Source organism: Homalodisca vitripennis, chromosome 6, assembly GCF_021130785.1.
Source record: "Homalodisca vitripennis isolate AUS2020 chromosome 6, UT_GWSS_2.1, whole genome shotgun sequence".
NCBI classification, from domain to species: Eukaryota; Metazoa; Arthropoda; class Insecta; order Hemiptera; family Cicadellidae; genus Homalodisca; species Homalodisca vitripennis.
In genome coordinates, this window is record NC_060212.1 from 118,550,074 (window position 1) to 118,563,077 (window position 13,004).

Genomic DNA, 13,004 nt, shown 5'->3' on the forward strand with positions numbered 1-13,004 from the left:
TTGTTTATTTTTTTCAAAATGAGGGTCACGAGAGGGGTTTACATTTGAAATCTTTTAATTTGCCCCCAAAATACTGCATTTTTGGGGGACACAAACAATTTATAAAATCATCAAATGAAACTTCCTTTCCCCACTGCACGACTACCCAAAGGATATCTCCTTGTATAAACCATACAAAAAAATAAATAGGGGGGTCCTGACTTTTATTCACTCCAGGAACTGTGCTTCAAATCTCAGTTCGGACACTGTATTTTCACACACTAGCAAATAATAATCTGAGCCTAGCCTTAAGTAATGTAATAAACTGTTCTTAGTTTCGCTTCAGAACAACAAAAAATGCATTACCTAGAGTAATATCTCACAATATCATTACTGAAAGACTTATCAGGTCGTAAATCAGCATTGGTCACGATTGCAGGATGCAGTGAGGTCAAACATGCTGAGTAATTATCAGCTGTTGGTGCTGGTGGTGGTGCTGCTAGAGCCGGAAAGTAGAGCCGTTCTGCACACTGTGACGGGGCCGTGTGACAGGACCAGGAAGGTGCACATAGAGCCGTGGGGTGTGATCACTGATGGCCCACCAGGATCTAACTACACTCAGGATTCCCACTGCGAGTGGCTCATCAAAGGTACAACAACTGGAATTAAGTTCATTATTGTTTAGCATAAGTTTTCTTTGTTTAAAACTACATGGGTATTGTCCTATATTGTCATAATTGTACTATAATAACTGCCTCAAGGATTACATGTAGTAAATAATAAATTGCCGTAATGTAGAAGTCTACATATTTAGTAACAAATTTGGTTTAAATTTAATTCAGATATAACTTAGCAAGGCTAGTGCTGCCCATGGTTACACAGGCAGCTTCATGATACGTGTTGATTTTGTAATGATTCGTTCAGATAATAAGACCGTGGAATTTTTACAGTTTTGGAATAACCAATTTATTGCCTTATTCCATCTTTTCATATACAATTGAATTGAAAATACTAAATCAAATAAATCAATCTTGGGAAAATACATAGACAATAAACAATAAACAAATATTTATTGTACAATACGTTTTCTTTTATCGCAATGTAATAAAAAACTGTTACATAGTCGATGATTAAAACCAAATAACTAAAGCTTATTCTAAAACATTACTTTGGATACATATTTTACTGATACAAAAAAATAAAAACTATTTATTAAATCCAAGGGCTATTACCCTTTTTAAAATTTAGGTAAAAGATATATTTTTATTATTCGTTTTCATCATAAACTGTCTTGAAAGAAATCATTTACATCATAGTATGTTTTTTGGCAAAGTACTTCTTTTAATTTTTTTAGTAAATTTAGATAAGGGAAGTTTTTTTATATGACTGTGGAATATTATACAATTTCAAACCTAGATAAAGAGGACTAGTTTCAAATTTTGTTAGTTTATGTCTGGATATTGAAACAAATTACAATTTGTTGTATGATATCTATTATTAAATTTGTATTTTTCAAATTAATCAGAATTCTAATGTACTAATTTAAGCATTTCAAAAAATATATACACATGGAAAAGTAAGGATTTAAACATGTTTACATGTTGTTCTTGAATTGCAATGATCTATTGTTTTAATAATTGATTTTTGACTAATAAAGAGTTTTTGCACATCTGAACAATTACCCCACAAAGTAATTCCATAACTCAACATCGCGTATACATGGGCATAATACACAGCTATACCAACTTCCATAGATGTTATTCTAACTAGTATACTCAAAGCATACTAAGTTTCTGTTGGCTGAATTAAGTTTATTATTTAATATATTAATATTGTTAGAAAAATATAATTTATTGACGAGATGTATGCCTAAAAATTCTACTACTTAGAATTATTACTAAACCTTTAAAAAAATGATCATTTCTTAATTTAAAGCGTAATGTATTATTTTTACCTCGCTTTAACAACAAACCGTGAGTAAGGACAATTTTTCAAGTTTGTTAATGAACATTTGGGGGCTTGATTATTGGAATTCTTTATCATTTAGTTGTTTATATTCTAAATTAATTACATTTATGTGGATTAATTACAAAAATATACTGGCTCCCAAGTGGTATGGTGTCAAATTTTGTGTTGGATGCTTAGTTAATTTGTTTGCAAATGTGTTAATCTGCTTTATGGGCTGTGTCAAAATGATAGAAATTTGGGCTTTATTCAAGATTTAAGGTCTTTGGTCACATACACTTCGTCAGAATTATAAAAGACTAAACCTAAGCCAGGTTCATAGTCCGGAATTAAGGTAATTCCAAGACCTAAGTTTGTTTTAACTTTGTGTGTGTCTTCTGTTTCAGCTAACAGCAGTGAGCAATTCATCTCGCTCAACTTCACGTCCATGGGGACAGAATGTTCTTACGATTATGTTTATGTGTACGACGGGGACTCTTTCAACTCTCCCATGCTGGGGAGCTTCAGTGGCAAGACTCAACCTCAGACTGTTGTTGCCACATCTGGTTTTGTGAGTAGACTGTCTTGGTTAATGAACATATCATCCAATATATTTAACCCTTCACACGCCGCTAATAAATACATTGATTTTCCTATAACGCCAAGATATCTATAAAATATATTTTTCTTTAAGTTCAAAGCTAATTTTTTTTTATTATAAGTATGTTACATGAGGTAAACACAAAAAATATTAAACAGGGAATTTGAGTTAAAATTAACATATTTATTGATAAAAATCTAAAAATAATTCACTATACTGTGAACTTGATCTAAATTCAAATTCTTGGTACAAACAAATAAAACTGATAAATTATATAAACTACTAGTTATTAGAGAATTTTTTTATCTTAAGTTTCACTGATAAGGTATATCATCTTATCTTATCATCTGGGCAGGCAAAGGATTTAGGGATATATTTGGTTATAGCTCTGTAGGACAAATAGAACAGAGCAGGTGGACAGCGCTAGACAAAGGGCACCAAGAGCACTGCCCTCCCCCAGCCGCGTCTATAAATACTTCCTTACCAACCGCGATAGGAATGGACCATGCACCTGCCATTTTGAAAGTCTTTTGTGAACTAAAAAACTCTCCAAGAGACAAAATGTGTAACATCGGATACTTGTGTTTGTCGTTTTGCTCAAAGTATACAATTCTGATATATCCGTATATGGCGTGGGAAGTGTTAAACATAGATATGGTCAGAAAAATTATTTGTTCTTTACGTTGTCAAACAGTTCCATAATCTTTGGCTTTAAACTACAGTACGAATGCATAGTTGCCAAACTTTGTCACGGGGTATCCACAGTTTGGCAATGTGGCAGGGCTGTTATCTCATCTAACCTGCCACATATATCCAGTCGATAGTGATTCATAACTAGGCTAGGCTCTTAGTAACAATCACACCTTTTCTTTAAAACTGAACTAAAATTGTATTAAAAAAAGAATATCATACAGGATTTTCTCATGATTATGAATATAAAAAAAGCAATTTTGGTCAGGCAAGTGTTGAACAAAATAGTCAAATTCTTACTATTTAATAGGTGATGTTTTAGGGTTATACGTAAACTTAAATGACAACATTTACAATTTTCCCATTTGATCTATTTTTACATATTTATAACAATTGAGGAAAGAATTATTATGACATGTTAAAAAAGATAAAATTTTATCGTAATAGATATAAATTAAAAGATGTCATTTTGAAAGAATTTCATTCTGAACCCGTGATAAGACAAACGGGTGTTTGCCATTGAGTTGCAGTGGTGCAGATACCATTCCTGCAACCCAGGCTGATACCAATACTAATGATGGTTAAATTGCCAAAAGTCTGTTGTCCTTCCAATCCCGCTCTTAAAAGCAGATGTCCTAAATGAAAAGTAAGCAGACACTGTAATCTCTACATCTTTGGAGGCAAGAATTTCATTATCAGGTGTATCAAACCATGATTCTTTTTAAGTTAATACAACACAAAATATACAGTATTCATGGATCATGGATAGGAGCATTGGGATGTAACCCTTAGCGAGCTGAAGGCAAGTTGATAAATATAACTTGGTAGTAACAATAGTTGGGAAAGGTGAATGTGTTTTATTCTATGTTACAGATGCTAGTGCTGCTCTACAGTGATACAAACTATGTCCTGGACGGGTTCCGTGCAGAGTATTACATCACAGACTGCCCAGCCAACTGTTCCGGCCACGGAACTTGTCTAGCTCACTCTTGTATCTGTGAGAGTGGGTGGGGTGGGGTGGACTGCTCCCGCCCATTGTGTCCCAGCCAGTGTGGCATGGCGGCGGGGCGGGGTCGCTGTGTCCTGGGGCAGTGCCAATGCTTCCCCGGCTACTCTGGCCAAGCCTGCAGTCTGTACAAGGCGGATCCTGTTGGCAACACGTGAGTATCTTATTTTGGATATCTTGACACTAACATTACTTGTGTGTTTCTTTCAACGTTACAAACCATTTCATTTTGGCATACTTTGTTGTTTAATAGCAAAATATTCCTAGATAAGCAAATATGAGTTATTAGATTATTAATTTAATTAAGTTTCCATTGTTACAGTAGAGATTATGTCACCTGGTAGCTAATGTGTTTGAGTTTCTCGGTTATTTATGTACAAAGTTGACATATTGTGTATACCTCATATCCATATAAGCTTATTTATTTTTTATAGTGAGATAGTTTGCAATGTTAATGCAACAGATTTTTGTTTTTAATTTTTAAAGCGGTTGTGTGGTCCAAATGTATTACGAATTCTTTATTTTTCATTAATTCAGTCAAGATTACAGCACAGGTTAATTTGTGGGGAGGGTGCATATAAAGTGTTAAGAGTATTTAAAAATCACATAATGCATACAATATTATATAAAAATACAAGGGAAAGTTCTTTTCAATCATACTAAAAATTAAACATTTTGCCTATACAACACCTTTATGTCTTCTTAAGGTTCTTAAATTATTCTATTTGAGAAGTGGAAATGATGGGGAATATTCCTTAACTTAATGTAAGTCATCAATTATTTAGAGTTCCTAAGTCAATAAAGAATATTTTAGACAGTGCTTCCTCTATTCTGGTTCATAGTTTTTTTAACGGCTAATCAATCAAAATTAACATTCAACAATTCAAAATTATTCCTGACCAGACTGAAAAAATGTCTTTTTGAAAACAAAAATGCTGATTAAAAAAATAATGCTCTCAAGTAAGTTTTCTATCCAATACAATTGCTAAGTAAAAAACTTTAATTTCTCTCATGTCGGTCTTGTGATATTTGCTTGATTATAGTGAGCTGTTTTGTTGTAGTATTGTTTTTGTTGGTGGATTTCATTATGTTACTATTGCTCTATTCTGTAATGTTAATAGTTGTTACAAGCTCTAATTACATTTTAATTTGGCAGACTCCCAGAGAGTGACACGTAGCTGTTTGTATTAAGTCGCACAACATAAACTAGACTCATATAATCTGTAATTTTATAATTGCAGGAATTTTTGGTTTAATGTAACTCTACATTTATTTTTAATGTACATCCAACCAACCGCATTACTGGTAGTGTGGTTAGTTAATCTTAAGAATATCGTGTGATCTGAAAATTGTAAAAAATTGGAAGAGCAAATCATTGTTTCATTATTTCATTAGATGGCACTGGCTGTACCAAGAGGGAGTGACTGCTAGGGCTGCGCACTCCGCTATTTATATAAATGAAACTGATGCTCTCTACGTGTTCGGAGGATACGATCTCAATTCAGTGCTGGGTGACCTGGTCGTGTTCAGGTTCAACCACAGTCAATGGGAGGATGAAGAAGGGAAGATTATCAGTAAGTTACCATTAAATAACTGTCAATTCAGTGATGGGTGACCTGGAAGTGTTCAGGTTCAACCACAGTCAATGGGAGGATGAAGAAGGGGAGATTATCAGTAAGTTACCATTAAATAACTGTCAATTCAGTGCTGGGTGACCTGGACGTGTTCAGGTTCAACCACAGTCAATAGGAGGATGAAGAAGGGAAGATTATCAGTAAGTTACCATTAAATAACTGTCAATTCAGTGCTGAGTAAAAATATATGTTGGGTTGTACTTTCCTTCACACCTATGACACACAAGTGAATGTTGTTATCATATCATGCAAAATCAAAATTCAAGGATTGAAGCTATAAAAAAATTGGTATCAAAAAAATTATTTTTTTGGCATATCATAGTTTTTTTATGGACATGATTATTAACCCTTTCATCTGGAGTGTGTATTGTATTATATATCATGGGTGGTACTTGTATGCCTGGTATTTATTTTTTTAATCCGGGTTTTAAGCTAAAATTGCCAACGTCTAACAGACTTCATTTTCTATACTTTTAATTGCTTTCATACTGTTCAAAACTAGGTAATAATCTCTATAATTCTATTTTTAATACAATTTTTTTGTTTCGTAACATTCTCTCCCTCTTTTTACATCCTCTTCTATATTAATTTTTTATACTTTTTAGGCTGTGATGTCGATCCCTAAACTATTACTATAATAATTTTGTTGTCCATGTAAGTTATAGAATGCAATGTTCTAACAAATTTGTGTTTTAATTCATTTTAATAATAAACCAATAAATATTAATTGTAAAGTTACTTATATAAATTTAATGATCTCTTACCTCCATTAAAGAAATTAATTATACCATATGATTACAGTATAATGAATACATGACATGTGTAAATTCTAAACTAGATATTTGGTCAGTATTTTAGTGAAATAATTTGAGCTATCTACATTTTAATTTTTTTCTTTTAATGACACCGTTTGTCTAACATCTCATTTCACTATTTATGGAGTCTGCTTATGCACAAATATTAAAATCAAGAAATTATAAATCTCTTCTCATCGCTTTTATAAAATATAGTGATGTGCATAATATCAAGTATACAACCAATAATTTGGCTTGAAAGTGTTGACTTCAAATTTCATTGTCTGAATAATTAATTCAGAATTATTTCCTGCTACTGTCTTATTACGGAAGAAACCACTCTATGGGCAACAGCAGATGAAGACAGGAAGTTAATTTTTTTATTAGATACCATTCCAACAATAATATCCCGTCAGATAGCGTTTTTAACCCCTTAATGGTTTTCTTTTCATGCCTTAAACTATTTTGTTTTGCTGTTTTTTGTACAGAGATAGGTTTTTAGGGTTTAGTTTATTGAAAAAAGTTATTTTTAGTGTATTAAAATTTTGTGTAATTATTGTCCAATAAGTCATTTTCACTATCCATGTCTGTGTCATCATAACGCAAATGAAGCTAATTGCCTATTTTGCGTCTGATATTTCCTTGATAAAATAAACCCTAGAACCCAAGAAATAAAACTATAAAATACTTTAGGACGGGTGACATGCAACAACATGTGGTAGGTAGTTGTCTGCACTGTGCGACTACAGTGAACTCTCCTAGGTGCAAACACTCATGACAGAGGATCTAGGAAATGCTGGTATCTAGTACACAAAACCAGTGTGCAGTTACCATAGAAATGCTTCTTGCGCAATATTACATCACACAGTAGAATAAAACAGGAACAATATAATGATACATAATATTACGTCAATAACACACTTTTATGCAATCACTATGAACGTAATATTACATAAAAAACCGTAAAGGGGTTAAGTAACTAAACTCAAAGCTTTTAATATTTAAAAAAATCATAGATTGTATTGCCCTTTTTGAAGCATCAAGACTTAAACTGTGGTTAGGTTTTCATAAAATGTTTATAATTCCTCATTGATGAACTTTAATTCAAATATCTAACTGGTAAACTCCCAGAATGTTTGCTTCTATTTGTAATCATAATTTAAGTATGAAATTATTTTTATTACTTTGTATCAAGTACCCCAAAGAAACTTTCTATAATTAGAATTTTCTAACAATCATATTTACTCATATCCAATATTTGTTGATCTCCAAATGAACTACCACTTCATGGAAATCTCATTGCTCCTGTACAATGCATAAAGTAATATTTATAACTCACCCCTTATTGTGAATTTAATTTTTTTCATCTCTTTAATACATTGTAAATGATTTAATAGTACATTTTATTACTGGTCTCAAAAATGACCTATTGTGGGGTGAGATCATATACGAGTAAGGTGAAAAGAAGTGTGGAAAATGCTATTGAACCCCACAATGAAACTTTGAAGATGAGTATTGAACTATACTTTTCATAACAATGCAAAAAACACTTAAAATCTTTTAAAAATTTATCAAACATTTCATAGGCTAGTAATTATTTTCCACTAGGAAACTATTAATTAATTTTTGTGTTAAAATGAGCTGTTTTAACATAGGACTGTCAAAACAAATAATAGAATCACACTGAGGTGTTTACACATTTACAACAAAAATCATTAGTGAATCTGTTGACCGAACTGGGTATTTCAGTTGCTTGTTTATACAGGGAAAGAGATGTTTACATAGGAAAATGATGTTTGGGAGAGGGAAAATCAATTGAGCTATGAGGGAAACAATGACTTTTGCAGATCTCAAATGTATTAGAAAGTAGCCCATTACCATACAAAGTATTGAAAAATATTTAAATCAATTCATTTTTTGAAAAACGCATTAGGCTTTATCTTAAAGTAATTCTCAGAAAAACATCTCTAATGGCAACTTTAATTGACATTAGAACGCTATTTATAATAGTCAGAGTGACAATGTAAGTAACATTGTAATTGTAATACAACAATGTAACATTACATGATGTTGAGTTTCATGCCCACCTGATTTGTGTGGGAACATTTATCATCACATTAGAGTATTTTGTATTGTTTCTCTTGTTTATATATGTGTTGTTTTGGTTTCGCTGTCATTTATTTATCTGTGCTTGAGATTTTTTCATTTTTTTTGAGTTGAATGAAATTGCTGTTATGAAGTACTGAAATGCTGTTCACTGAGTGGCAGTGAAGTGGACAAGCATCAATAAGTGTAGAATAATGTTTTGAAGTGAGAACTTAATTGTCATAGTCATATTGACCTTATGATGTCACATTATTACATAATATTTTGTAGTCTACAACGTAATAATGGAGCTGCTACAATGTGTCCTAAATTAAAAGAATATCTTTGGAAACATTAAGAAAAACTTATGTTAATGATTTAAACTCTATATTTTGCGTTAAAATGGCACACCACTCTTTGCACAGGAATTGTTAAAATAGCATTGCCCCAAAAATGTTAATACAATATTATTTTGATGTATTTTATGTGATTTCCAGATAGTATGACAGGATTCAATGACAAGTTGGATGCTCGAAGGTTGGCTGCAGTGGGCAAATGGGCGACAGTTGGCAGCTCTGATGATCAGTGGGGTGGACTGCATCATCGACCCAACTTTTTCTCTACTTTACTATTCACCTCTGCCATTGCCGACAACAACTCAAGGATACAGAAACATTCGGTTAGCATGTTAAAAGAAGAGTTTACAACAAAATTTTAATCAAGCAAACTGTAGAATTGCATATTTCTAATATTGTTCGATGGTTTTCTTTAATTAACTTTAAACTACATGTCATGAGAAGTATAAACTAGACAATGAATATAAACTCTGTATCTCATATAAATGTTTGGAAAATTTTAGTTTTTTTGAACTGTCAATTTGTTATTTATTACATAATTTATTTATTTATTTTAAAATAATATCTACCACATTAAGTCCTTATGCCGTTCTGGCTTATTTGATCAAGAAGTTTGATAATATAGAAAATTGGTTAATTGTCAATAAACAATATTTGTACGAGTTACAAACCGTACATTCCATCATGCTGCTAAGACCTCTGTGGGATTTTAAAGTGGTTCAACTCCCTTTTTATTGGGATATATTTTTATTTCATAGTCACAGCCCCTTAAAAGCAGGCTGTGTCCATAGTCACCTTGATTTTAGCTTCATAAGAACAATGTGGAGAGAACCTCAAACACTTCTATATTCCTGTTTGTTGTCATAGAGTTATATGAGATGTCTCATTTAAAGAGACATTTAATACTCATCCGAACACTTTTAAATTCTTTTATATATTTTGAAAAAAAAATTAAAACATTTTTGTACTTTTATGATTATACTAAAAAAGTATACACTTTTAAAGAAAAACCAAAAAGCATTTGGATGTGTCTATAATATTGTATGTATTCTGTCCAGTAATATGAATGTAAAGTACATAAAGTTTAATGCTGCTCTTATGTTGTAAAGCTTGTTACACTGCAGCCCCAAAAAGACTGGAAAAATAGAAAAAATTGTTATCATTTCATGAGGAATTGTAAACATTTTAAATAAGGATTTTGGAAATTTTTTACCAAACCCTAGGATAAGTGGCTGAAATAAGAATGTACATATTTTACGTACAGTATACATACGCATTATGACTTCAAGAAGTGATGGTTTTCGAATTATTTGTGATTCAAGGAAATAACATTTTGTTACAAAATTAGTTTAAGAAATAGTTGACTGAGACCAGTGACATTGTTGGAGAATTTAAGCAGTTTTTACACAGTGGGCATTATACAAACATAAAATAAAAAAATGAAAACTGCAAGTGAAATATTGTGTACAAGACACAATAATTTGTGAATTAGGTTATCTATCTGTGGATTTTCATAAACTAAGTACAGCAAAAACGAGTCTTAACAATCCGTAATTTGCATTTTGTCGTTCAGTCACCATCTGGGAATAGAAGCAGCAGACTCGCGGTGATGCACGAACATATGGTGTGTGCAGCTGACAGCTGCCATCTGCTATTATGCGTGACAAAATCGTACTGATGTATTTATATAAATTCAGAACTGTAAGCAAAGTAGTATTTACAAAATTACTATAATTTGTTCATTATATTACGGTTTTCATACACAAAGTGCAAGAAAATCATGTTTTCGCGATCGGTTTTTTGCGTAATGCCTATGAATTGTCATTTACAAATAAATGCAGTAGACTCGTGGGGCTGGATGAAAGTAAATATAGCAAATAAAAACTGCAATCAAAGTATGAAGCATGTTTTTAAAAATAAATACCGTTTTGATATATAAAAAAATCAAGTAAAATTTAACTATTTATTTTGATATGAAAGCTTACACTTTTTTCTACTTCTCTACATAATTGTCACAATTGCTCTACATCACGCCACTGTAGTAGTGTGTGGCGGTCGCCTGTAACCGTGCCGCACTGTGTTAAGGCACGTATCTATATATATAAAAATGAAACTGTTCGTGTGTAACAGCATCACTCACAAACGGCTGGACGGATTCGCCTAATTTTTTTTTTTAATTTGTTCGTCTTGATCTGTAGAAGGTTATAGGATACTTTTTATCCCTTTCCCGATTCAGGATTCCGCCCCACTGGTTACAGAAATACCCGTAAGAAATGCATTGCAGCAAACATATGTTATTAAGTGAAAGAGTCTTTTCAAATTTTTAATCAGCTGTTCTTTGTAAACATATATAATGCGACAAAAAATATATTTATATATAAATTTCTTTACACTTATAGTTTTAAAGCATAGAGTAAGCTTAAGAGAAACGACAAATTTTGTTTAAACTGTTTCTGCAATCATCTATCTATATATATAAAAATGAATGTTTGTATGTTTGTCCTTTATGGAATCGTGAACTATTGGACCGATCATGATGAAAATTTGTACGTATATGTATTTTTCCACGGAGAAGGTTTATAAGCTATGCCCATCCCTTTCCCGATTCAGGATTCCGCCCCACTGGTTACAGAAATACCCATAAGAAATGCATTGCAGCAAACATATGTTAACGTCTTTTCAAATTTTTAATCAGCTGTTCTTTGTAAACATATATTACACTTATAGTTTTAAAGCATAGAGTAAGCTTAAGAGAAACGACAAATTTTGTTTAAACTGTTTTTGCAATCACTGTTAAACATAGACTTTACTATCCAGATAATACAATTCAAATTTGACGTAAAAATTCACCTTTAACTGCAATATTTATTTAATATAAACCATGCTCATGCTTGATCAGAAGAGTAATGCAGATATCATAATTACTATCTTACGTTGGCTACAAATATAAAGAATGTTATATAAAATCAACCTTAGTTGTTTTTTTTTGACAGAAGTATGGTTCTCAAAACTCCGTGTGTACATATTCTCTCGATCGAGACAACAAAGCAAGCTCAATCGTGGCATCGGAGATATAACTAATTTAATCTAAAATTTATTATAGTAAAAAAAAAAATTTACTAAGTAATATGAGGACTTCGGTTCTTAAGATTTGCGTGCGAAGCCGTGGGTAACAGCTAGATAGAGGCAGGAATATGGTACATACCTTCATAATACGCCCAAGAGGCTCACGATGGAACGACTATCAATTATCTCAGCAATGTTTAGAATGTGATAAAAAAAGAATAAGTGAATATAGTGTACTGTTTTTCAACGGGAAATTGCGTGCGAAGCCGCGGGCAACTTTTGCAAAAAATTATTGAAATGCGCAGCAAAGCGCGCCGGGCCCGCTAGTAATATATAAAAATGAATGTTTGTGTGTTTGTCCTTTATAGACTCAGAAACTATTGGACCGATCACTATGAAAATTTGTATTTTTCTATGTAGAAGGTTTATACGCAATGCCCATTGATGTAACTAACCACCAGGCTGTACTGCAAGATATAAAAGTTATCAAAGCGCCTGCACATTATAAACTGCAATTACAACACAGTAGTTACGTATATTAAAATATCCAAACACTATTTGAAGGCAAAGAAATATACGGGCAAAGCTTAAGAGACGCGTGCGAAGCCGCGGGAAACAGCTAGTCATGTTTAAAAGCAACCTTTTGTATGCTTTTGTCATAGAAGATTGTCACCTGATTTAACAGTAACTGAACACAATTATTTTGACGTCGATGCAGTGCTGATCTTCAAAATGCTTCATCTGATTGAGCTAGTTTTCTCGCGTTTGGTCGGACATTGTCATAGAGGAAAACGTGTTTCTCGATAAAAATGTCATAGAGAACACTTCTTTAAACTTGAGGACACTATA

The 13,004-nt window shown here is 32.3% G+C and overlaps 1 protein-coding gene across 3 annotated transcripts in view; it reads left to right on the top strand.

Annotated features, from left to right (window-relative positions):
* Positions 1-13,004, top strand: part of LOC124364817 (multiple epidermal growth factor-like domains protein 8) — a 111,618-nt gene that overhangs the window by 6,984 nt on the left and 91,630 nt on the right. For 2 of the 3 annotated variants that reach the window (XM_046820593.1, XM_046820592.1), the window contains exons 2-6: positions 419-629; positions 2,331-2,494; positions 4,088-4,374; positions 5,616-5,794; positions 9,231-9,412. In XM_046820593.1, coding sequence (XP_046676549.1) covers positions 437-629; positions 2,331-2,494; positions 4,088-4,374; positions 5,616-5,794; positions 9,231-9,412 — 1,005 coding nt within the window. In that variant the 5' untranslated portion in view covers positions 419-436. The other variant, XM_046820594.1, reaches the window with a different exon arrangement.